The sequence below is a fragment of the Drosophila yakuba genome, chromosome 3L, assembly GCF_016746365.2.
Source record: "Drosophila yakuba strain Tai18E2 chromosome 3L, Prin_Dyak_Tai18E2_2.1, whole genome shotgun sequence".
NCBI classification, from domain to species: domain Eukaryota; kingdom Metazoa; phylum Arthropoda; class Insecta; order Diptera; family Drosophilidae; genus Drosophila; species Drosophila yakuba.
The window spans coordinates 12,196,301-12,220,094 of record NC_052529.2 but is presented as its reverse complement, the minus strand read 5'-3'; the positions used below and the strand labels follow the sequence as shown (position 1 = coordinate 12,220,094).

The window sequence follows — 23,794 nt, the reverse complement described above, 5'->3', positions numbered from 1 at the left end:
TAATCTTTGTAATATGTTATTGCTTGAGTTAGGATCATAAAAAACTGCCCTTTTCAAAGGGCATGCCTCGTTGAGCAGCAACAACATCATCTGTGGAGGCGTTGGGAGAAGAACGGGGGGCTGATTGGGGATGGGTGGAGAGTGGTGGAGATTGGTGGGGAGTAGCGGAGAGTGGTGAAGAGTGGAGAAAAGTGGAGAGTGGGGCTGCGACGAGTTCGTGGAAGCGGGAAAGGTGTTGAAAGCGCAGACAAATATTACACATTTAATTATGACAAGGTGACTCGGCTACGCCTCTGCTCCACCTCTGATCCCTGCTGCCCACCTGGCCCCCCATTTTCCACTTCATAGGGAAATTCAACTGTGAAAATTCGGTTGAAATTTAATTCGGTTGCTTGGCTCGCTGACTTCTGCCGCTGACACTAATGCCTTTAATGATCCAAGTTGTCGCTCAAGTTGAAAACTGCCATTTGGCTACCCATTGTCTTTGGGTATTTCCATCTATCTTGATCACTGACAGTGACTGGCTGGAACTCCTGTGCCCAAGTTCCCTGGGAATCATTACTAGATCTAATCGCAGAACTTGAGTTTAGAGGAGTGGAAAATAAATAATTGTAAAGTTGGTTCATATTTATTTACAAATGAAATGGTAGGTATCAACTGTGCGATTTAGTCGTCCCTCGCACCGATTTCAAGGAGATTATAAAGCGATCAAAGGATCACTAATGCTGTATGGTCGAAATGGCCCAGATTACAGCACTTCTTAGATAATTAGATTAGATTGGGATAATTCGACCTGTTGGCGTTTTCGCTGATCGTCTCGTAGTCCTGGCTGAGAACTCGCTGTATGGCCAGGATGTTCCGGTGGGCCTCGATGAACTGCTCCATGGAGGTCGATAGATTGGCAGCCAGGGCTTCCCTCATCTGTTGCACGGTGCTCTGCTGGTAGATGTTGCCACACGCAATGGTGCAGGGAAGTGCATTGGGCCGACCCTCGAGCAGCTTCAGCATATCCTGCGCCTTCTTGATGCGCTCCTTGAGCAACTCCTTCTCGTTGACAAATTCCCGCTGTCGAACTCGCTGCTCCTCCACGTAGTTGATGACCTCATCGGGAATGTCGGGGCTGTCCATGTCTATCATCATTTTGCTTTTAGGGAATATTAATTTTGTCTAAAAAATAGAGAATTTTGTATAGTGTTTCTGGAGTGACACCAAAAGTAAAACTAAAACTGATTTGGATGTCAATTTGATTTGAAACTTTAAAATCAAAGCTATATAGAGCACTGCTTAGTTGAGGGATAAAATATTCGTGTTATTCTAAATCATACTTAGAAAAACAGCTATCATAAATAACAAGTAAGATAGTCCATTTCCATTTGCCTAAAAACCAAGAGATGTCATTTAGTTGGACACCTTCGAATGTAACATAATGGATTCATATTTTTCATATTTCTTCTTCAACTTCATAGGCCGTTTCACACCTCCGAGTTAGCCACTATTATGATTTCATCTGGTCGAAACAAAGAAGGCCCATGGGATCTTCTGCCACTGCCAAGAGTACAATGGCAATGCTAATCACATTAATAAATTATCCGCACCTCCGGTTGGAAACTCGCATCTATTGATTATTTGACTTGATCGTGTGTTCGTGTAAATGAGATATTCTATGGATGGAATTGTTATGCCCGATTCACGGCTGGACATTTGCAGTGGCTAAACAATAATTTTTCACGCCCCCCTCTTTCGTTGATTTATTCAAATTATTTTTAATGGCCTTTTGTTGTTGACTCTGTCACTGTGCTAAATGGCAGTACAAATTCCCCGAGTTTATTGGAATTTTTACTACTCTGCGACTATTGTGAATTAGTTGGAATTGGCTGACATCAGAGGAGGGGTGGGGTCTTGTATAAATGGTTTTTTAATGCATTTATAAATTTGTTGTGGTTGCCAAATCTTTGGAGCAAATTCCCCGAATTTTCGCCAAGCACTTCAGTGAATGCAATCAGTTAAATAAAGCGTTTTGATTTGCTTATGCCTAAATTGGAAGTTATGCTCACATTAATTTTTAATATTGTTAAAGAAATATACGTGATTATGTTGATCAAGATAGTAATATCTACCAATTGTTATCATACATTTGTATATGTATGAGCTGAGAGTCGGTGAGTTTCGAGTGTTCCTTGAACTTTCCCAGTTCATTTCAGTGGAATTACGCTTGAACTTGCTTTATGAAACAAGTTCCCCTGCCCACCGATTTCACATAACCAAATACACAAAAGACCACACGCGTTTTGGGTGCCATTTATGATCATTTAATCCTTTTGGGCAGTCCAACAATAGCCAACACCACACCAAAAACAACTGAAACACCGAGCGGAAACCCAAAAACAGAAAAAAAAACAGAAAATAATAAAAAAAAGGGTGTGCATTCGTGTGGCAGGGGACATTCAGGTTGATTTATATGATCGCAGGGCGAATCATATTTCTATGGCTTTCACTGTCGCACATAAATATGATTTTTGGAGTGCGACACCCACAGCAGTGAAAATTGAACCGAAATGAAGACATTCAAATGTGAGGCAAGGTGTGCCAAACTGAAATTTATGTAAATTTCAGCTGTCCGTTTTTTTTTTGTTTATAAACTTCTGAGGCTTCTGGATTAGTCAAACACCGCATAGCCACACCTCCTAAGAAACTCGTTCAATTTTTTGCTCGACCTGGCATTAAGTAGTGTAAAATCTCCGATTTGTTGAGGGCTTTTAACACGCGAAAGTTGTTTCTATTTACCTTTACACATTTGTATGGCTCTTCAGAAAATTTCTCTAATTTCGTTGTGCTTGTAAGTAGAAAAACAAAACCCCGAAAAACTACAACGTGTGTGGCCTTTGCTTTTCTTTCTTTCCTTATAATCTTACAGAACTTACCTTCACTCTTTCGAGTCGTATTTCGTTTTACAACTAAACCATAAATAGGTTGTACAACCGACCCATGTAAAAGTTGAGCTACTGTTCAACCGGTTGGCCTGGCAAAAAGCCAAAATCTGGCACAAATCTATTAGCCGGGCAGCCAAATGAAGTGTCCCCAGAAAGTGGAATGGGAGCTAGTCCACTAAAATGTAACACTCTCGATAGAATGTGGCTGAAACTGGATTCAACTTACTTTCTACGAAACTACTTACTTTACAGCGCTTGGAACTTCCTTGATTAGTGAACTTGTTCAACGCGATTAAAGGAAGTTCGTAGTTAGGTTTTAACTTGAAGCGGAAATAGGAGTAATTATACAATTACATTATTTACGAGAGGCAATGATCATTTGGGCTTAAGTGTTTGCTATTTTTATGAATTACTTGTAAATGTAACTTTTTCTAGTGTCAATATCCGGGTGTTAAGAAAACGATACACCCACATGGAATAACCACAAATCATAAAGAAAATACATTATTGAAGTTCTATAAAGTAACCCACTCTATATGGGCAACCATTACTGGAGAACCAAAGGCAAATGTTTTTAAAGACGATTGCCTCATGCGGCACTTGAGATCGTTTAATTCGCACTTACATAGAGAATACGAATTTCGAGCTAATTTCCATTGTAACACTGACAGTTGGAGCGCAAAAAAAGCTGAAGTGAGACCATTAAGACGACGCGACACTTGCAGTTTCATACACTTAAACATAAGTACAATAAACACATATTGCATAGGCCTTAATTTGACAACTGAGAGGCATGAAATGACACCAGACAGCTCGACCAGGCCACTCATTAATCTGTCTAAATAAAGAACGTTCCGAGCGGAATCAAGCAAACATTTTGTGTTCATTTCGAAGTCGGGGCAAAAGTTGTAAATTGATTTGCCACCAAATATGGCAGACAGCTCGCTCTAAATTTCTTGTTATTTATAAATTCGCCAAAGCACCAGCCACGCACATAAAACAAACATAAAACGCATAAAAATCATTCATGTATTATTTGTGTAATAAATCTAGGCGAAATATTTCCATTATTGGGATGGGGGCTCCAAAGCTCCAAAGTGTTCGAAATGTTTTTCTTTTTGGCTCGCAGCATGAGCGGAATTTATAATTTCCAAACTGCGATCATTAGGAGCCACAGCAGGTGGAATTCGGAATTCGTCGAATTGAATGTTTTCATAAATTACCAATGCTAAAGCGCAACATTTGCATAGATGCCCCCCAAACTTCCAACATCATCTCGCTACCAGCCAGTAGGAATTGTGTTAAAACTTATTAATTTTCTTTGGCACACAAAGATTATAATAAATTTGTTTTATTGCCATAAATCGAGCTCTAAATGAAATCGCGGCTAAAGCTGTTTAATATGGATATTATTCGTGTTTGCAGCGCAAATAGGGTATTCTTCCTAATGATAGACAATTTGGAACGTATTTTAACTAAATAAATTTTAAAAATACCATTAAAAAATGCCATTTATAATGTATTATTTAGATTTATAAAAGTTGCCTGAATTCCCCTAACAAAAGTGTGCTCAACATTATTTATTCGCTTAATTTACAAGTTAAGCGACCAAAAAAAAAAGCACAAATTAATGACTGAGCTTTTAAGATGGTTATTTCGATCACTCGGCTGTGGTTCATTACCATATTGGCTTTATTTATTTATTTTCGACACATTATTTGTATCGATTTGAAATATTTACACAATTCCCAAATGAAAAATGTAATTCCAATTGAAATCAAACAGTTTCCACAGATGCCGCTGTCTCTTGAACTCCAGTTTGAATATTCGGATGACCCCAGCTTATCGACTCGTGCGATGTCATAAATTTTGTGAAAAATATAGTTTGGCTTGAGCTTGAACCTTAGACGAGTATTTGTAATCGTTTTCGACTATAGATAAGCTGATTTAATTTTCAATTCGAATTCCTGAGGGTCGCGCAATTGAGTAGTTTTTGTTGTGCCCAAATTTATGTTCTGGCCTCTAATTTTTTATGGCATTTTCTTGGGTCTAGAGCTCTAGCACCCAAAGAGATTTCTACTTTATTTTATGGTTTTCCGACCGTCGTGGAAAGTCGCTTAGCATACTCGTATTCGATTTTTCATCTTTCACTGCCCCGCCCCATGACAATTTTTAATCACCCTCAAATTAACCGTGCAACACCAACGCATTTTAATTGTTCGCCAACGAGTCACAATTTATGACTTGCCTTGTGTCCCCAATAAAAATGGAATCGAATCCGAGTGGAATGGAAATCGAAATGCACTCGCACTGTGATTGTGAGTGTGATTCGAGTCCCCCTTCATTGGCTTCAATTCTATTTTAAGGTCTTTTCAATTTGCATGCCCAATCGATGATCATCAGCCAACTTGATTGGTCCAGGCAGACATTCGCATTTGGACTATATTTCCCAGCTCTCGGATTCAGTTTTTTTTTATTTATGAATTTATGGGCCGGGAGTTGCGTTTTATTGCTGGAAAGTGTGGATTTCCTGTGGAGCATTTTATTTATTTTCGCTTTCCCGACTGACAACAAAGATTTTCATTTAGTTATAATTCGATCCTGAAACGGATCAGATTACGCGAAATATTTAATAATACGGGAACAATGACATTTTCTATTTCGTGATTCTGTCAATAGAAATTCTTTTAACAATTGAATAATTCATAAATATGTTGCGACCACAGTCGAGCTCCAAAAAAAAGGGGAAATTCGGGAGCAAACAACATAAAACTGTCTATATACACTGAAAAAAATTATCGATTAATGTTATACACATTAATAAAGGGAAAATGGTATAAAACAGTATATTGATTTTCATTTACAACAGCATTTAAACTTTCACAAACTAATATATATTAAAATACCTATTTTACCTATATTTTCAGTGTTCTTTTATAACAGCTCACCCCTTATCTGCTGTCAAAGCCATAATAATTCACTTTCGGTTCAAACAAATGACAAATGCAAATATTGACAAACGACCCAACTGAACCAACCAACCGACTGTCAATCTCCCCCATACGAAAACCATCCCTATCTCTGCACAAAACGCAGCTAAATGAAACCCTTTGTGGGCTAATAACAATATTGACAGGTGAAAACCATAAACTCTGCCGGAACAGGAAGTCGCCCGATTTAGGGATATGCCCTCGATAAGGACACTTCCCTTTGCCGAATTCTAGCCCAAGTTAATCACGGTAGCCAAGATGGCCAAAATACTTCAAAATTAACAAAAGAAGATACAGATAGACCTACCTGACGGAACCAGCCGATGCCACATTAGCATTACAATTGTCGGTCGGAAAGTTAAGCCGTAAATTATCGGGGTTCTCGGGGAAGTGGTTGTGTCTATGCTATCACTACCAACAACATTAGCATATTTGGCCACTGTTTCTTTACGTTTCGGCCAAGTCAAGAAACCCGGGCCGACAATGGTTTAGGTAGCCGTAAATTGTCATGGGCCGGCAATGTTTTGGGCCTATGCTAATGTCGATCGTTGTCTGCCCACACTTAACTCCCGGATCGGATCGGATCGGATCGTATTGAAAGGGATTGGATGTATGTTTGTGTATCCCTCGGGTTCGTGCTGTGGCATAAACAAAATCGCAGGATCGTGTTGCAGTTGCATTCAAGCTGAGGTTACTGCACCTTTGGGTCGACGGTCCATTTGTGTTTGTTTCCCCGGGGACCAGCTGTGTTTTCACACTTACTCTCGAGTCAAGGCTGACAATGATCTGAATGTCCCAATGGCTTGGGAACTGCCGAATGCAGTTAACGTTGTCCGTAATAAAAGGGAAACCTTGGCGGGAACACTAAAAAATAGAACAAAGCCGGGTGAGTGCGCAAAACTAATCCCGAGAAAAGTCGCCGTATCTCTTGTTGTTCCTTAAACAAGAACTTTATGGTGTTGAACTTCAGATAAGTGATTCAGGTTCTGTAAACTGATGTATGAATATATCTTCAGATATAACTTTTTAAATGCAGCTTGCAATGGCGAATATCAGTGGGATTTGAACATATCTATTAAATCTTTTGTTTTGGCGCCATTTCTGTGGTTTGCTTAACCAAGATAGGATCAGTTAATCCCTCCTTTGGTGGAATATATCACGTGTCCTGGAACCGCGACGTCGCCAATACTAATGCCAATTTGTCAGGCTACCAAATCGAGGCACAGCAAGTGCCCGTCCCATCCTCCAGTGGCATCTACCGCTTCCCGGTGCCGCAGATCCCGGAGATTCTCATTCTGATTCTGAAGAGTCGTTCTCGTTCTCCTTGTCGTTGTCGCATGATATATGAGCGCCCTGCCCAGTTGCTGCTGCTGCTGCCACGGTCGCTGTGGCTGTGGCTGCCGTAGCCGCGCCTCTCGACTCCCGAGCACACACTGAGAGAAACTAGTACTGCATTTTGTGAGGTGACCAGAGAAATACATTCTATAAGCTATGACTGTGATATGCTATGCTCGCTATTGCATCTGAAAGAATTGCTCTTGAAATATTTAGATTACATAAAACCTTAGGAACAAGAATATTAGATATTAGAATACCAACAATTATTTTGTTAATTCTGAAAAAATTGTTTGAATAAACTAAGGAAAATATATTTTACTTTTAAAAAGCAAAAGGCTTTGAAGATTGCAACGAATACAAAATAGTACATAATACATAATAAACATAAATTCATAATAATCCATGAAACATTCGTTATTATTTTTTTATATTTTATTTTTACATTGTAGACAAAAGTTTTAAGCTTATGCTACAATAGATAGTACATACATACTACAATAATATTTACTTAAATATTTAGTTACAACAATATCTACAATGATTTACAATATATTTACAGTGATTATCTATTTTTATAGAATTTTTAATATTTTTATCCATTTTCATGGACACACATTTTTTCCCAGTGCACTCTTCAAGCCGGTTATGCGTCGGCGTTTCAGCCTGTTCTCTCCGCTTTGCCTCAGCGTTTTTCTTTCCTCTGCGTTCGTGCTTCGTGCTTCGTTTTTACGTTTTTGTTTTCGTTTCATTCGCCTCTCTGTCTCGCTCTCTTCGCGCAATATCGGCTGACTCTGTATCCGACTACGACTCCGAATCCGAATCCATGGTTCAGTTTCTTGCGACTCTTTGCGCGGTGAACTTCGGCGATCGGTCGGGCATGCGCGTCCCTATAACTCGTATCTGAATAATCACAAGACAAGAGTAGGAAATCGAGGCAGAAGTAAAAACCCGTCTCGCTATATTCGTCGGCCGTGTTGTTGGTGTCTATCTGTGTCTTTTGTCAATGTTTTTAACCCAACTCCACTTCCACTCGAGGGGGGCAGCCAGTCCGCCTTTCTTCTGAAAATTTCTTGAAAATCATACGAAAATCGCATGGGCAAATTGAAAATATTGTGAGTGTTGTGTGCAAAGTGAACCTATCGGTGGATCGCAGATACGATCTGATCAACTGAAGAATCAGAAACACGCGCTTAACTCCATTCCCCCCTGCTTATCAGGCACATGCCTATATTATACAATTCACCAACAGTCTTTTACAATCTGTTTGCCGCAACAGTTGAATGGAATAAGTTTTAGTCTCTTATTTTGCACGAAACGTGACACTAAATGAAGTAAGTTACGACAATCTGTCATCTGTAATCGACATTTTTTGCTGTTTACAATTCTTGTAATATTTTTTGAGGAAGTGTAAAATAAAGCTACAGAAAGTTATTACTGATCTGGAGCTTGATCAGGTTTATTTAGCCGAGGTTTTGTTGATTAGTATCATCATTTTATTTGAATTTAGCCAAAATAAGTTAAAAATAATTTTATCTTGTTTTAAGCACAATATATTCTATAATAAATTTTTAAAAAAATTTCTGAACTTAAGAAGTTCGATTTTTTCATTTAAAAGTGGATAAATAATATTTACATATTTATATTTAATAAGCTAAGATCAAGAAGTTGAGAAAACATCTGTTAAAAGTCGATAATCAGCTAAAAATGTTTTGTAGATCTACACAAATGTAGATTTATATCTGGAACACACATTACAACTTCTTTTTCCTTCTTTGCAGCATGTTAATACTGAAACTTCCCAAAATGCCTAGCCAACTGTGGCTTCTACTGACTCTATCGCTCTTAACCCTAGAAGGCCCACAGCCCTCGATGGGCAGTGGTGGTTACAAGACGGAATCGAATATGGAGTTGCTGGAAAACGATTCGCGATACATCTCTTATCAAGGTGGGTTCTCGAGTTGGGGTATTATCAAAAATTACACGAAACTGTGTCAATTGCACGGCAATCAATCAAGCTGGCCACTTGAAGTGGGCGTACTCTAAATTGGGTTGATATGGATGTCTGTCAAAGTTCCAAGTGCTTCTGGGAGTCTGCACTCGATTGCATAATGTTTGGTTCGATCAACAGGTGTCATTCCGAATTCATGAATACACCCATCATCTGGGCAACTATTTGTATTTGCCGGGCATGTCAACAATGATCTCGATTTAACCAAGTTCGCCAAGAAACCGCTTTCATGACACCCCAATACATTCGTGTATCTGGTGCTTTTAATCAGAAAAAGCTTCGTGTTTTGCATTTTGTTTAAATATTTGCTCTTTTTTTGTGATTTTTGCACTGGAATGTATCTCGAAGTCCGTTTAAAATGCGAACTCAGCGCAGCGCTTTGTTGACAATGATTTCAGTTTTTGTATAGCGTTTTTTCAGTTCAAGTTAAATATTAAATTTCGCAGAAACTTTTTGTTTACCCATGAAAAGTAAGAGACTTAAAAATTGCATAAATATATGTTTCACCAATGAATCAGTCTAAAAACACTAAAGAAAATGGGTTTCATTGTATTGCTTATATTGGCAACAATTTATAGTAAGTTTGCAATATGATTGCAGATTGTTGCAGTTCGTTGCGTATGCTTAATATTTGTTTAAACAATTTGAATGTTGTGTAAATTGGTTCTTACAACAATGATCTTTCTTTACAGATTTAATGTCGACGGCCAAACGATTTTACGATCCCGAAACGACGTGGTATTCGGAAATGCTGTTCGACGTGGCCAGGAACCAAGTGATCGTCGGCGCCAGGTAAAAACCAGGAGCCTATTGTTATTAAAGTTATTATAGTTATTATAGATTTCGTTTCCGGCCAATTGAGTCACGGTTAAGCCGTGTACCTAGTCATTATGACTGTTTCTATTTTTCCGGTTGCGTCAAAATCTTAAAGATACTGTTTTGTAGGACTCACTTTTTAATTAGTCGCACCGATAAGTGGGTCATTATTTTCGGCATTGATAGCGATAACAAATGAAAAGGGAAAACACCCCCGAAATAAATCTCCACTAAGCGTTTGTTAACTTTGGGTTATCAGCAGAAAGGCATTACGTAAAACTCAACGATCCGAAGAAAATAAACAAATGCATTGCGTACGTAAAACGCTAACTGATAATGTTCTTCATCTGCTTTTTAGCGTATTACGCAAGTTAAAAAGAAAATAAAACAAAAAACATATACAGCAGTGTATAAAAATGAAAGTGCACGCACTGGTATACCACTGGTATACCAAAGAAAAAAAAAAACCGAAAAGGTAACCAAATAATATTGCAGGGCCGAGAGCGAAGTGGTGTACTCCATTTATTTGTTGAGCAATTTAATATACGCGCTGCGAGATACAAAAGTATCTGGCTCTTTAGCCGCGTTACTTGGTTCTTGTAGTTTGCTTTTCATTTACGCGTCTTGAAGTTTGTTTGTTTCTGCTTCGCATAGATATGGATGCGACACCTCCCCACCTCCAACTCCAGCGGAAAAACCCGATAAGGTGCACACATGGACGCATATGTCTATATGTCTATAGTGTCGTCATGTTGATAAACCCACCTTAACCCATTGCTGCCCGAAGGGAAGTCGTTTATCATGCTCCCTTGTCGTCAATCATTTGTCGTACTCCTCAGTTTCAGTTTCAGTTGCCTTTTTTTATTCTTTATTGCCTACGATTTTCACTTCGACCATATTTTTGTTACTCTTTTATTTACCAACCTCTGAATTATGGCACAATGATAAGAGTTGCGGCCCGATATTATAAAAAAAAAAAAAAGAAAATAAAACCGTTTGTAGCGAAGGGCAGTTGCTCCATATAGGGGGAATTATGGGGCTGCCTGTAAGTAGGCGGCCAGATAGGCAAGTGGGCTTTATTAACCACATAAAACGTAATTTATTTTTATAATGTGTGGGCTTAGTTGCTAGAGCCAACTTGCCAAAGGGACTAGACGGGTTTTTAGATTGCAGCAGCCTCTGGGATTTCTTTCAACTTTTCGCCTTGAGACTGTGCCCAATACTTTGAGCTGTTCGATGAAAGATAAACTTTTATTATGTGAAAGTTGGTGCGGCTTGATTAGAAATATGCGTTTAACACATTATCTTGATTGACACAAGCATTATTTAGTGACTGGCATCAATCAGTACTGTTTGCTTACATTTTTGCAAAGGAGTATCAAAAGTCTAGATAGTATTATGTTTATTCCATTTAGTCTGGTTAGAATTGCTGATAATACAAATTAATTCCATTTTACAATATACACTATAGGAATATTACAATCTGTAATCAGAATCAACTTAAGATTGCACGTAGCGATTTATTTTGGTACGAGATAAGTACAACAAGGTGGTTTTGGTGCTTTACCAACTTGAGTGCTAATCTCTAGTAAACCACCTGAGGTTGGCCATCATTCGTGTTAAAGCGATTGCGATAAGGCTTCCTTCGAATAAAATAGAAGTATGGAGCTCACTTTGAAGACCCGCAAGTCGAAAGCCACCGAATGACCCTCGAAGTTGCCGCAACGTAAACTATCTCTAATCGCAGACCGCATTTTAATTGTGGCAATCCGCCCGAACACATCTAAACTACGCATTCGAACAATGCTTTTTATGATTTCTGTGGTTAAGATGGGCAATTGCCAAAGAACTGGTAGTACTCTATAGTATCTGTATCTGTATTTGTATCTGTATCTGTATCTGTATCTGTGCGGTGTAGTTGCTGTGCAGATGTGCTGGTGAGTGAGTGCATGCTCCTTGTATCTGGACTGCAGCACACTTGACACGACTGCAAGATCGGATTACTGCCAGTCGCCTGTTGACGGGAACGGTCTGTGTGCTCTGGAAAATGGGAATGGGAATGGGATTGGAATCGAGAGTGGAATGGGCATGGAATCGGGAATGGAATGGGCATGGATATGGGACTCCTCGAGTCTTTTGCCCGTGTCCCATGACGAGTGACGAGGCAACTTCGTTGGTTGGTAACCGTCGCGTAATTTTCTGTCATGAACAGGAAAAATGGAGCGGCATGTAGGCACACTGAGAGAAATGCAACTACACATGTTATATTTATCTTTAATGATAATCCCTATTTAAGCTGGAAGGTACAAGATGTAACCCTGTTATTTGCTGCAGTTTTACATTTTTATTTATTTTTTTACCATATCTTGTGCATCTCAGTGCATTTGGTTCCATGCAACTGGCCGAAATTTGATATAGACTGCATTAAAATAATATTGCGTTGTGTTTTCGCTTTCGTTCGCTTGCCTTCCAGCAGAAACCTTTTTTCCTTTGTGAGCCAAGTTCCTACATTGCCAGTACACAGTTTTATATCTTGGTATTATTTTTCGGAGGGGTCGCCTAAGCGGTGTATTTTGTGTTGTGGCCTGTCGCAAATGGAGCATGCAAATGACCTGCTGGGAAGCATTTGAAATGTTTATACATATGGCCAAACAAAATGTTATATAAACAAGGAAATTGTTTTCGTGTGTTGTGCATTATCCATAATATTGTTTTTCCACTCGAATATCTTGGAGTGGACAATGCCTTGTCAGCGCTTCTATTTCAATGGCTGTACTGTACTATACAATATTAGATATATTTTACTGCTACATACGCAAGTTGAACAGTAAAGTTGTAGTTTCTTAACAATAAATCACCATGATCGTTGGTTTGGAACCACCCAAACTGCGCCAATTACTTGCAACTCAATCTCCGAACTACAAGATACAAAAATGCACCTGTGACAGTCGCGTCAACTCGACGGCTACTGGAGCACACGGATGCCGAAATTGAAATCAAAATTAATCAAACCGTGTTGCACCAGCCCCTCGAAGGCAGGGGCGTATGTTGAAGGGGGGCAGGGCATTCTGCGAACTGTTGGCAAACATTTTGCATATTTCTATTAAAAACCTCTTGAGCGGCTCCAGACTGACACAAAGCTATTCGAACGCGGATTGAGATCGAGAGCCAGGAATGCGGTAGCGTAGGCAGAGCTCATAAAAGTGGCACAGTCATAACTGCCTAAGAAGAAACATGCTGTGCAACGTAGAAATCTATAAGTAGAATACCGATTACTAGACATTTTTCAAACCACTCATACAAATTATGGATACATCTTGTATATTTTTTATGAGTTTTATCTTTTAATAACACAACATTTTTCTCTAGTCAGTTGAAAAAATATGCTTTTAGAAGCTTGCCTGTAAGCGCTGCAGTTTTAGCCGAGATTAGTGGCGGCCAGTGCAATGGCACTTTTAATTACAAGTAACCCATTTAAGCCCGGCCAGCGAGATTTGCCGACAGTGGAGCGGCGGACAGGACGCCCACGCACCTGGCGCACCGGCGGCCACTTGGGCAACATGGTGCAACATGTGGCATAGTGCTGTGGTGTAGTTAGTCTTTGGCAAAATGACTGGCAATAGGCGACAGGCGGCGACACTGCATTTTTAATAGCCCCACTCGCAGTCTCAAATCCAGCTGAATACGTATCCGTATCTGGTGTTTGGGGCCCCCAACTCCACTTGCTCCACTGCGCTTACAAAGAGGCCTTTTTGTTATCTTGTCGCGCTTGTCGCTCAAATAAAAGTTGGCGGCGGCGCAAGGTGTGCAAAATATGCGAATCGCGAATTGCGAATGCTCAGGGGTGCAGACACTCCACCATATCGATACGAAAATACTTCCAGAGACAATCGTATGGTATAGTAGATCCATTATGTTATTGTGGTCTGTGGTGCGGATAAGTCGGTGGTGTGATGAAAATGGGTCAGGGCGAGTTTAAACGCGCTACAGTTTACCCAATTTTTATGGGTTTTCTTGAAGTTTTATTTTATTTCTTTTTTGCCTGAGTATTACACCATTTTAAGCTGTGATCGCATTGATTTTTATATTATATTTTCGCAGTATAGTAAACTTGAACTACTTAACTTACTGAAAGGCAGTCTTGTAAAAGTAGTGTGCTTACAAATTATTAGGTTGATCTTATAGCATTATATATTAACTCACATTTTTATAAACTTTTGTGTTTACTTTTATAATCACAAGAGTTATTGATCTCTAGAGGTAAAAATGCTAAGAATTTCTAAGAAGAGCTGGATGGCTTTGAGCAGGTACAGCAGATACCCCATATGACGATCATGTGGGCAAACATCCGACCATTGCCATGTGCGAATTTGGCATATTTGCACGCACGCGCCCCGTTGAGATAGCGAATGGCAAAGAATAATGACAAATACAAATTAAACAACTTGGCAAACAAACCAAAACAGCGCACAAGATTGCAACTAGAACCGAGAGTTGAAATAGTAATAAAAAAATACAAAAAAGAAAACATACAACAGAAAGAAAAGCGGTACATGTGTATCGCCCCTTTTTTCACACCTAAGCGGAATTTCGCTGCCGCCAGGTGAAACGAATGATAAAATCAGGTGAGGCGGCTGATGATGAGTGCGAAGATGGGGAGCGGAGTGCGGGGTACGGGCTATGAGGTGCTTTTCGAAAGCCAATGCTAATTGACAAGGCCGTTGCTTATCGCCCACTGGGCGGTGTGTGGTTGGTCCTACTCTGAAATGAAAAAAAAAACAGCGCATTGAACTTGTCAGACACGAAAAAAAAATTTAATAGTTTCTAAAGCCATTGAAGAATAAAAGTATGAAGAATAGTTTTTAAAGCCATTGAAGAATAGAAGAATGCAGAAACGTTGTATCTTTGAAGTTGTTGAACATTTCTATGTGTGGCATATTTTACAGTGCACGTAGGAATCGTGCTGAAATTAACAGAACGTTTGGGAATTTGCCACACTTGTTTATGCGGTTTAGTTGCGGTTTGCTTGGCTTCTAAAATATATAAAAAAAAGTTAGTTAATAAATACAATGGTTATTTTCTATGAAAATGTAATCAATGTTCTCTTTATGCCTAAGTGCAAAGGCCTTAATAATTGATAGTAAATTATTTATCTTTGCGATATCTTACGTATAATTTGTATTCAAAGTGATAAAGCGGTTGGCAACTTAGTTTCCAGAACCTGGTGGAGCATAAAATGTCTTTTGTACAAATTGCGCATTTATGATTAATTGATTATTCTTTGGCGGACTGATAGCAGGTGCAGCTGTACTCAACTTGCAAAGCACTTCACACTGTGACGAGCACAATCAGCGGTAATTAATTTTCGCAGCCGTTAAGTCTAGGCGAGATTTACACACGACATGCCAGTGCCAGCAAAATGTTTTTTGCTTTTGATTTTTTATTTCTTTTTATTTTTGCATTTTTCCATTGGCATTCCCCGGCTTTTGTCGTGTCATTTTCACATGGATATTCGAATGAATTAGTGTCGCGGAGTGTTGGTTATACGATTTCCGGTAACGCCTTACTGAAAGGCTTTGAAATGCTCCACCAAACACTTGAGATCCACCCATTGAGTGATAAAGGGGATTTTAAGGCGCTGAGAGCCCTGGGTTATAATCTTGGGTTCTAAATGCACTTTGCGAGTTATATGGGACTATAAACTTAAGCGTATTTGCGAGTCTTTCTATATTGACACGTTTTCAGCTAACGTAACCTTACCAACCATTCTATAAAAGTCAATAAAGGCCAGTTCCTTGAAAAGTTATTAATACTTTAAGGCCAATAGGTACAAAACAAGTAGTAGATAAGGTTCAAATAATAGAAGTCGGGGATAAACTGAAAAAGTAAGCTTTGTAAAAGTAATACTCCTACATTTCCATTGTATTAAAATGGGTATTATGTGAGATATATAAAATATGAATACTTAAGAAGAGCATGCTTCTCTTAACTTTTCAATTTAGTTGGTAGTACAGGTATCTCGACAGATCAATTAATTATCACTTAATCGAAGGCAGTAATTCAAGCGCGTGGCAACCACGGAAGCCGTATAATATTTGCATCTGCATCTGCCAACACCTAAAATACACCTTTTCACTTAGCCAAACCCCAAAGATATTGACAGCTGCTTTCTAGGGTTCCACTTTGAATGTTTGGGAAGGGCGCTGATGTTTGCCGATGGCTGAGCTGCGTTTTTCGCTTAAGTTGGCGTGTTTATTACCTCATCACGTACCGCTTAAGACGCACAAGCATCGCGTGGAGCTCGAGTTACACCTGAGCGAATAATATACATATATATATATAAATGTTGAGATACATATTTACCTGAGTTACAACGGCACGGGGGCCGATGTGCCACGCGCCTTGCGGCAGCTGCAATCCAAATGATTGATATTGGGCGATCTGGCTGACGATGCAGTATCTGCACTGGAAGAAATCTTTTTGAAATGCATATAAAATCTGTTTAGGCTTAAAAATACCTACAAGTACCAAAGCACCTAGAAGTACCTAATGCAGCTAAATTATACTTATTGATGCGCTTTTTGTGTATTTAATGGGATTTGTGCATGTTGTATTGCTGTTTGCCAAACGTTACTGCTAAGCTTAGAAGCACTCTTTTCTTCGAGTGTACTTGCTCTGCGCAGCTCCGCATTCAATTTATATCCTAAGGCCGCTAAACAGCCGCAAGTGACCATTAGACGGCCGCACTGTGGGCAGTGATCTCTTTTCTCGCCCGGCTCTTTGGCGACGTCTGGTCGGTTGGTTGGCGGCATTCCTTCTCAAGCCCAAGCACGGCGGCATTCTACGATCTCTGTTCTTGCAGTTGTGCATTCCAAAACCCCATACCCAATCCCAATCCCAATCACAATCGCCATCCAAAGCCACCTCTTAGCTGGAAAAATGCCGCTGTCCAACGCGAGATGTAACCATTTAGCAATTGCTTCTCGCGCACTCCAAATGGTTGCACTTGATCTATTGATCTTCGTGTTCGTTTCGCCAAAAGCGCGTAGCACAGTGGTTGTGTTCGAATAATTGGTAAAACAAGCCCAGTACAGTGGAAATTTTACAACCTTAAGCTAAATTAAATAGACAGCACATGGAAATGTTATGAGATATTAAACATATGTAGGAAGCTAGAAAACACACAATGTTGTGCATAAATCATTGCAAGTAAAGTACTTTACATTTGAAAAACCATATTTTTTGCATCTTATGTAGTAGCTGTCTGTGTTTATTACTTTTTATGATTTCTTATCGACATATATTTGTTTTCTTAGATTGAATGTTATGTTCTCAGTTCTCAGCCTTCGAGATCGCCCACAATTGCTTGAGTTACCAGGCTTTTACTTGATTTTTAGAATGCTAAAGTCCACTGCAAGTGGGTACCACTGTGCCGGGGCCAAGTTTTGTTACCTGTTTGCCTTGCAGTTCAATGCACTGGCGGCCAACCAGTTCAAAAATATGACAGCTGTTGGTGGGGGGGAAGTGCAGAGGGGTGGTAACTGAAGCTGGAGCCGGAGACCGCCTTATTTGTAAACAATTGTGGGCCGCCTCTCTAACTGTTATTGCTGGCCAAGCGGTCGCCTTTCAACGGTCCTGCACTGCAACAAATCTGAGTCCTGTGTGCACTAATATTTCGCAGAAAGTAAAGTTGAACTTGGGTTATAAGTTTCCTATTGAAGATGAATCCAATAGTTGTGCTCCACTTACTACAGCATCTTAATATTCCCATTTTTCTATACACTTTGACTAAATATGTGAAACATTTGATTTGATTCCTTGCAGGGACACCCTGTACCGCATGTCTTTCGACCTGGAGCCACTGGAGCGGGCCAGCTGGGGGGCCACGCCGTCGGAGATCGCCATGTGCCAGGCAAAAGGCCAGTCGGAGCGATGGTGTCGCAACTATGTGCGCGTGCTCCACAGCTACGGTGAGAACCAGCTGTACGCGTGTGGGACGAACGCCTTCCAGCCGAGCTGTTCGTGGCGCCAGGTGAGTGGTCGTCCAAGTCAACCAAGTCGGCCAAGTCAACCAAGTCAACCAAGTCGACGGAGTCGTGTTCAACTCTTTTGGAGTCGCCAGCCTGACGCGCCATTTACCCCAACCCTTTTGTGCTTCTTGCAGATGGAGAACCTCACAGTCATTGGCGTGGACAGCGGCGTGGTCAAGTGTCCATTTCATCCGCAGGCGAACAGCACCAGTCTGCTGCAGGCCGATGGCCAACTCTTTGTGGGCAGCGCCACCGATTTCTCCGGCAGCGATGTGGCCATCCTGCGAACAGGAGTGGAGTCCAATAAGGTGGGTACCCCAACTGTCCCACACTGCGGATGAGTGATATTCGTAATGTGATAAATGTAATTCATTTAACTTGAGTAGAGTTAAGTAGCGACCTATTTAGGTTAGCCCGAATACAATTATTATTTAATGTTCAACCTTAAAGTTTATTTAATATAGCATAATTTTTTGCAAGCCCACACGGCGTATGAGTTATGTGTGTTCCTTAAGCACCGAAACAAATGTAACTAGAAAAAGTAATGGTTAACTTTACTGCGTTTTAACAAACCTACTATCTGATCCAAAATGCATATGTATATATATCTTGTTTTAAACAACTTGTCCGGTAAACAATAAAGTAAAATTGAGTAAAGCAGTAAGGCCACACCCCTGCCCACACTTCTAATGGTTCTATTATCGAATTTCCAGCGTTTCCTCCGCACCAAGCAATACAATAACAACTGGCTAAGTGGAGCTCAATTCGTGGGAAGCTTCGAGGCTGGCAACTTTGTCTATTTTCTGCTGCGCGAATCGGCCGCCGAGCACATGAGTTGTGGCAAGGTGAGTTATTACTTTTAATTCAAGCAAATGTTATTTCGGAGCTAAGAGATTTGTGTACGTTTAGGTGATATACTCCAGAATAGCAAGGGTGTGCAAAAATGATGTGGGCGGCGGTGGTCAGTTGTTAAGGGACAATTGGACATCGTTCCTGAAGGCGCGTCTCAATTGCTCACTGCCTGGCGAATATCCTTACTACTTCGATGAGATTCAGGGCATGACGTACGCCGAATCCGAGTCCATTCTCTATGCCACCTTCAGAACTTCGGGGTATGTACTGGAATGTGATACCCATATTCCTATATACTGTAATTAACATTTTCTTCATAGATCCAGCATATTTGGCTCAGCTGTTTGCGCCTACAACCTGAGCTCCATTAACGCGGCATTCGACGGACCCTTCAAGCAGCAGGAGCACGCGGATGCGGCCTGGAAGACGGTCAACACGAATCAGCGGAGTCAGTTCCAGTGCGGCACGAGTAGTGTGGGCAGTAGTATTGGCCACTGGCTGGAGAGCTCCCGCTACCAACTGATGGACGAGGCAGTGCAGCCAGTTGGAGCAGAGCCATTGTATCACTCCAAATTGGAGCAGTTCGGCCGCCTGGCATTGGACATTGTGAGCACAAAGACGGAGCAGGTGCACGTGCTCTTCGTGGCCAGCAGTGGGAATCACATCAAGAAATTGTCCGTAAAGTACGGTGGCGATGGAGTTCAGACATGTCTGGTGGAACTGTGGCAGGCGGACGATACTGGCAGCAGTAGCCTGCTGAACATGGCCTATCTGAAGGTCAGCGATTCACTCTATCTGGGCACCGACCTGGCCCTCACCCGGATACCCGCCCAGCACTGCAGTCGCCATGTGTCGCAGTCCAGTTGCCTCAATGCCATGGATCCCTACTGCGGCTGGAACGAGCTGGTCGAGCGTTGCATGCCCCAGCCAGCGGACTCCTCGGTACTGCAGCACTGGCATCAGGCGCCCCAGATCACCTGTCCGGTGCTGAATGCCCCCATCGATGGGGGATGGTCCACCTGGAGTCCGTGGGCCGTGTGCCAGCAGCACGAGCAGCCGGATAGCAATTGCCAGTGCCGACAGCGCAGCTGCAACAATCCTCAGCCACAACATGGAGGCGCCACCTGCGAGGGCATCAGCACCCAAGTGACGAACTGCACGCAGCATGGAGGATGGACGGAGTGGTCAGCATGGTCGCCCTGCTCCCAGACCTGCGGCATTGCTGTGAAGATCCGGCGACGCACCTGTGGAAATCCACGGCCGGCGTTCGGCGGACGCACCTGTGTGGGTTCGGAGCAGTCGGAGATGTACTGTCGCCACTTGCCGCCGTGTCCGGTGGCCAAGCCGCAGTCCGTGGATGGCGGCTGGGGACCGTGGGGCGAGTGGAGCGAGTGCAGCGCCCAGTGCGGCGGTGGTTTCCGGATGCGGCGACGGGAGTGCAATGATCCGGCGCCACTCAATGGCGGAATGGAGTGCCCGGGCTGTCGGCTGGACTACGAGGAGTGCAACATGCAGAGCTGTCAGGAGGTGCGCAAACTCAGTGCGTGGACACCCTGGCTAACGGTGGCCGGAAACGGAAACTCCAGTGAATCGCACACGGAGCGGCGGTACAGGTACTACTGTCGTGCCACCAGTCCGGATGCCAGTTCCGTGAGAGTTGGCCAGGCCAAGGAGGAGTCGCGCAATTGCAATGCCGATGGCAGCTGCCAGCGGCTGGGTGATCACGACACTGCCGACTCCGATGCGGCGGACTGGTCACCGTGCAGCGTAAGTTGCGGCGGTGGAGTCCAGCAACGCCATCGTGGTCGTGGCAGCCAGAGCCGGGTGTGCAACATGCAAGCCTGTCCGGCGGACGAACAGCTGGGTAGCAATACCCTGGACAACGAGGTGGAGCACGGCGAGTGGGGCTGCTGGTCGGAGTGGTCTGCGTGCTCGGTGACCTGCGGTTTGGGACTGCGCCGGAGGACACGTCGCTGCCTGGCGGGTCACGACAGACTCTGCCAGGGTCGTGCTCTCGAGGAACAGAAGTGCGAAATGGTGCCTTGCGAAGGTGCGTCTTTATTACTTTACTTGACCTGGCCTTTACTAAATTTATAATTGGTTTCCCCCCTTAGATTTTCTGGGTTGGAGCGCCTGGAGCGAGTGGTCCAGCTGCTCCAGCGATGGCATCCGCCTGCGACATCGCCGCTGCCTGGTGGAGCAGCCCGGCTCGATGGAGTGCCGTGGTGCGGAGTTCGAGAAGACCGCCTGTGTGCCCAATGAATGCGAGGGTAAGTTTGCCTCTCTTCATTTCAATGCAAATGCAATTGCTTATCCAAATTCGTTATACACTTGCAGAAACACAAAGTGCCTCAACTGCCACCCTGCCCATCGTGATCTTTGTCTGCCTGCTGTTTACTGTGGCCTGTTGCCTGGCCACCTACAGATTCACCAAGAAACGATTCCTGATCAGCGCCGAGGAGGCACTGAACAAAACCACGACGACAACGGCCAGCTTCGAAAGCTATCCCAATCAGTATTCCAGTCTGCCCACCAAGGATGTAAGTAGAAATACAATACAACTGAGATGGCAGCTAATGAACCTATTTGCTTGCAGTACTACGATCAGCGACCCAAACGGCAGTCCAGCTTCAGGATGCCGGCCAAGACGAGTAATTTGGGCAACGGCAATGGCACTTTGAACCGCAACAACATGCACCAAAATAATACGCCCAAAGTGCTGGCCAAAACCTATATCGACTGCGAATCTGGCACCATGAAACGACAATCGGCGCTGAACAATTGCCGCAGCAATATCGACGACGAGAAGTTCTAGGAAACTCCCGCGAGATCTTCATCTTCGATATCCAAAAGTGCCATCTATTGACTATGGAAAATGTTACAACGAGAAACAAGTTTTATATTTTTTTTTGCGCCAAAGCGATGCCGATGCAAAATGTTCCTTGACTGACTCACATTGAGTCGTTTGGTTAAGCTTATTGAGGTGGTTATCGACCTAAGTAGTTATAGCATGTAATCTACAGTAAATTAGCACATTAAGTTGCCCCACAGCTATGTTCAAAAAGTATTTTAGTTGGTTCCCAAAATTTCAGAGTTTGGAAATATATTTCTACTCTTACGTTTAGTAGTGTAGATACTGCCATTGAAAATTGTTGTATAAATCGCGTAAGCTTATGATATGGATCAACCAGCGAGACTGACCGTTTATGATTGTCTAAACCAATTTGTTAGATTTCCCAAATTTAAGGCACGCTGCATTGCTTTAACTACATAAATTAAATATAATTATCTTCAGAGCATATCATATTAACTTATCATATTGTTTAGAATTCGAACTGACATAGTCGATCATGTTAAGAGTAGTTCTTAAGATACGTATATAAATAAATACAGTTTTACTAACCGACACGGTTGTTTTGATACCCTTTCAAATTTTACTTTCTAATAATGCGGATTAAAATCGAGTTACCCAGTGTCGGAAATTCTTTGAGTTACATGCTTTTTAACAAGCCTAGTATACCCTTTTATTTTACAAGTAACGGGTATACAATTCGCAATCGGTTAAAACACAAATTGTGATATATAATATGAGAAACATTTAACAGGAGCTCGATACAACAGGTTAATGAGCATTACAATTTATTTATTTACTTAAAACGTAAGTGCTCATGGGGGTTAAAGATACTTTCACGTAGTCAACAAATTTAAATTCAAATTCTTTAAAGAGAATAAGCAATCAAAACGAGAGTTATACCTCTTTCGTTTTTAGACCACGATCCAATTTTTAGCCAATACACAAGCCTTTATAGCCAGGCCAGCAACCAATGATCGTAGTTCACTAAATGAACAGAATACACACTTTTATGGCGCCACTTATCATATCTCAGTCTACTTTTATTCCACATAATGTTAAAAATGAACAAATTTAAACTTTAATTTAAAATATATTACATTTTAGCACTAGGGTTTTATATCTACATTAAAAGGGCATATTCTCAATTTATACCATAGAATAAAAGGTCATTTGCAACAGCCCCGAAGATTACCAAAATTTATGTGGGGTTCCCACAATAATTTATCAAAACGGGGAGTGCTCAAATAATCTCCCAAGATTAAGAGGATTTCGTGCGCAGGCCGACCATCAAAAGTCATCAGGAAAGTGTCACAAATCATTCAAACGCCGGGGGAACGAGAACGAGAACTAGATTTGGAGTCGCACGGTGAAAGTGGAAGTGATATTAAAGTGGGCAAAGATAAATACGGGGAAAGCGGGAAATTGAAACAGTTGCCAGGAAAAATCACCGAAATTCCAGCGGCTGAGCGCAGTTCCAGCGAAGCGTTCATCTATTCTGTAATACAATCCGTGCGTAACTATAACTACTTAGTACACGGATGCATCTTGTATCTTCGATACGATTGCGAGGTCGATGAACTTCACTCCGTTCTGCGCATGCGTCGCCGTCTCTGGCTTCGCGGGAAGTGTGTCCTCCTGTCGCTGTCATCCAATTTCAAAACATGAAAAATTAGTCCATTTCCGTCGCACAGATCCATAGAAGCCAGCCCCATGTGCTCACCTCGCCTCATCCTCATCGTCATCCTTGGCCCCTCCACGGGTTGAACGAACTGCAATTGTATCCAGTCCTGCGCCGCAGACTTGTTGCCGTTGCGTTAGAAAATCCCACCCTCTGGGCATTGAACTCCGGCTCAGGATTATTGGATTGGAGTTGTGGTGGTTGAGGTTGAGGTGCTTCTGGATTCCAGGTACAGTCACCTCGATCTGGGCTAATTGGAGAGGTATGCACCCAGGAAGTAAATAATGTGGGATCTGTG

The 23,794-nt window shown here is 41.9% G+C and overlaps 2 protein-coding genes and 1 long non-coding RNA gene across 3 annotated transcripts; 1 reads left to right on the top strand and 2 right to left on the bottom strand.

The window, feature by feature from the left end:
* Nucleotides 1-606: 606 nt before the first annotated feature.
* Nucleotides 607-1,245, bottom strand: LOC6533837. Its single transcript, XM_002094501.2, has one exon. The coding sequence runs from the start codon at nucleotides 1,138-1,140 to the stop codon at nucleotides 769-771; it is 372 nt and encodes a 123-aa protein (XP_002094537.1). The 5' UTR covers nucleotides 1,141-1,245; the 3' UTR covers nucleotides 607-768.
* A 6,846-nt stretch (nucleotides 1,246-8,091) lies between these two features.
* On the top strand, nucleotides 8,092-22,370 carry LOC6533836 (semaphorin-5A). The gene is made up of 11 exons (XM_002094500.4): nucleotides 8,092-8,589; nucleotides 9,037-9,203; nucleotides 9,959-10,058; nucleotides 17,907-18,114; nucleotides 18,247-18,420; nucleotides 18,826-18,957; nucleotides 19,022-19,224; nucleotides 19,285-21,014; nucleotides 21,079-21,234; nucleotides 21,302-21,504; nucleotides 21,561-22,370. Exons 1-11 carry the CDS (start codon nucleotides 8,585-8,587, stop codon nucleotides 21,777-21,779), a joined length of 3,297 nt encoding a protein of 1,098 aa, XP_002094536.2. The 5' UTR covers nucleotides 8,092-8,584; the 3' UTR covers nucleotides 21,780-22,370.
* LOC120321433 lies at nucleotides 11,470-17,858 on the bottom strand. The gene is made up of 2 exons (XR_005561043.2): nucleotides 14,286-17,858; nucleotides 11,470-12,694 (listed from the first exon to the last, which is right to left on the bottom strand). It is a non-coding gene; the product is annotated as an uncharacterized LOC120321433 (long non-coding RNA).
* Nucleotides 22,371-23,794: the final 1,424 nt, after the last annotated feature.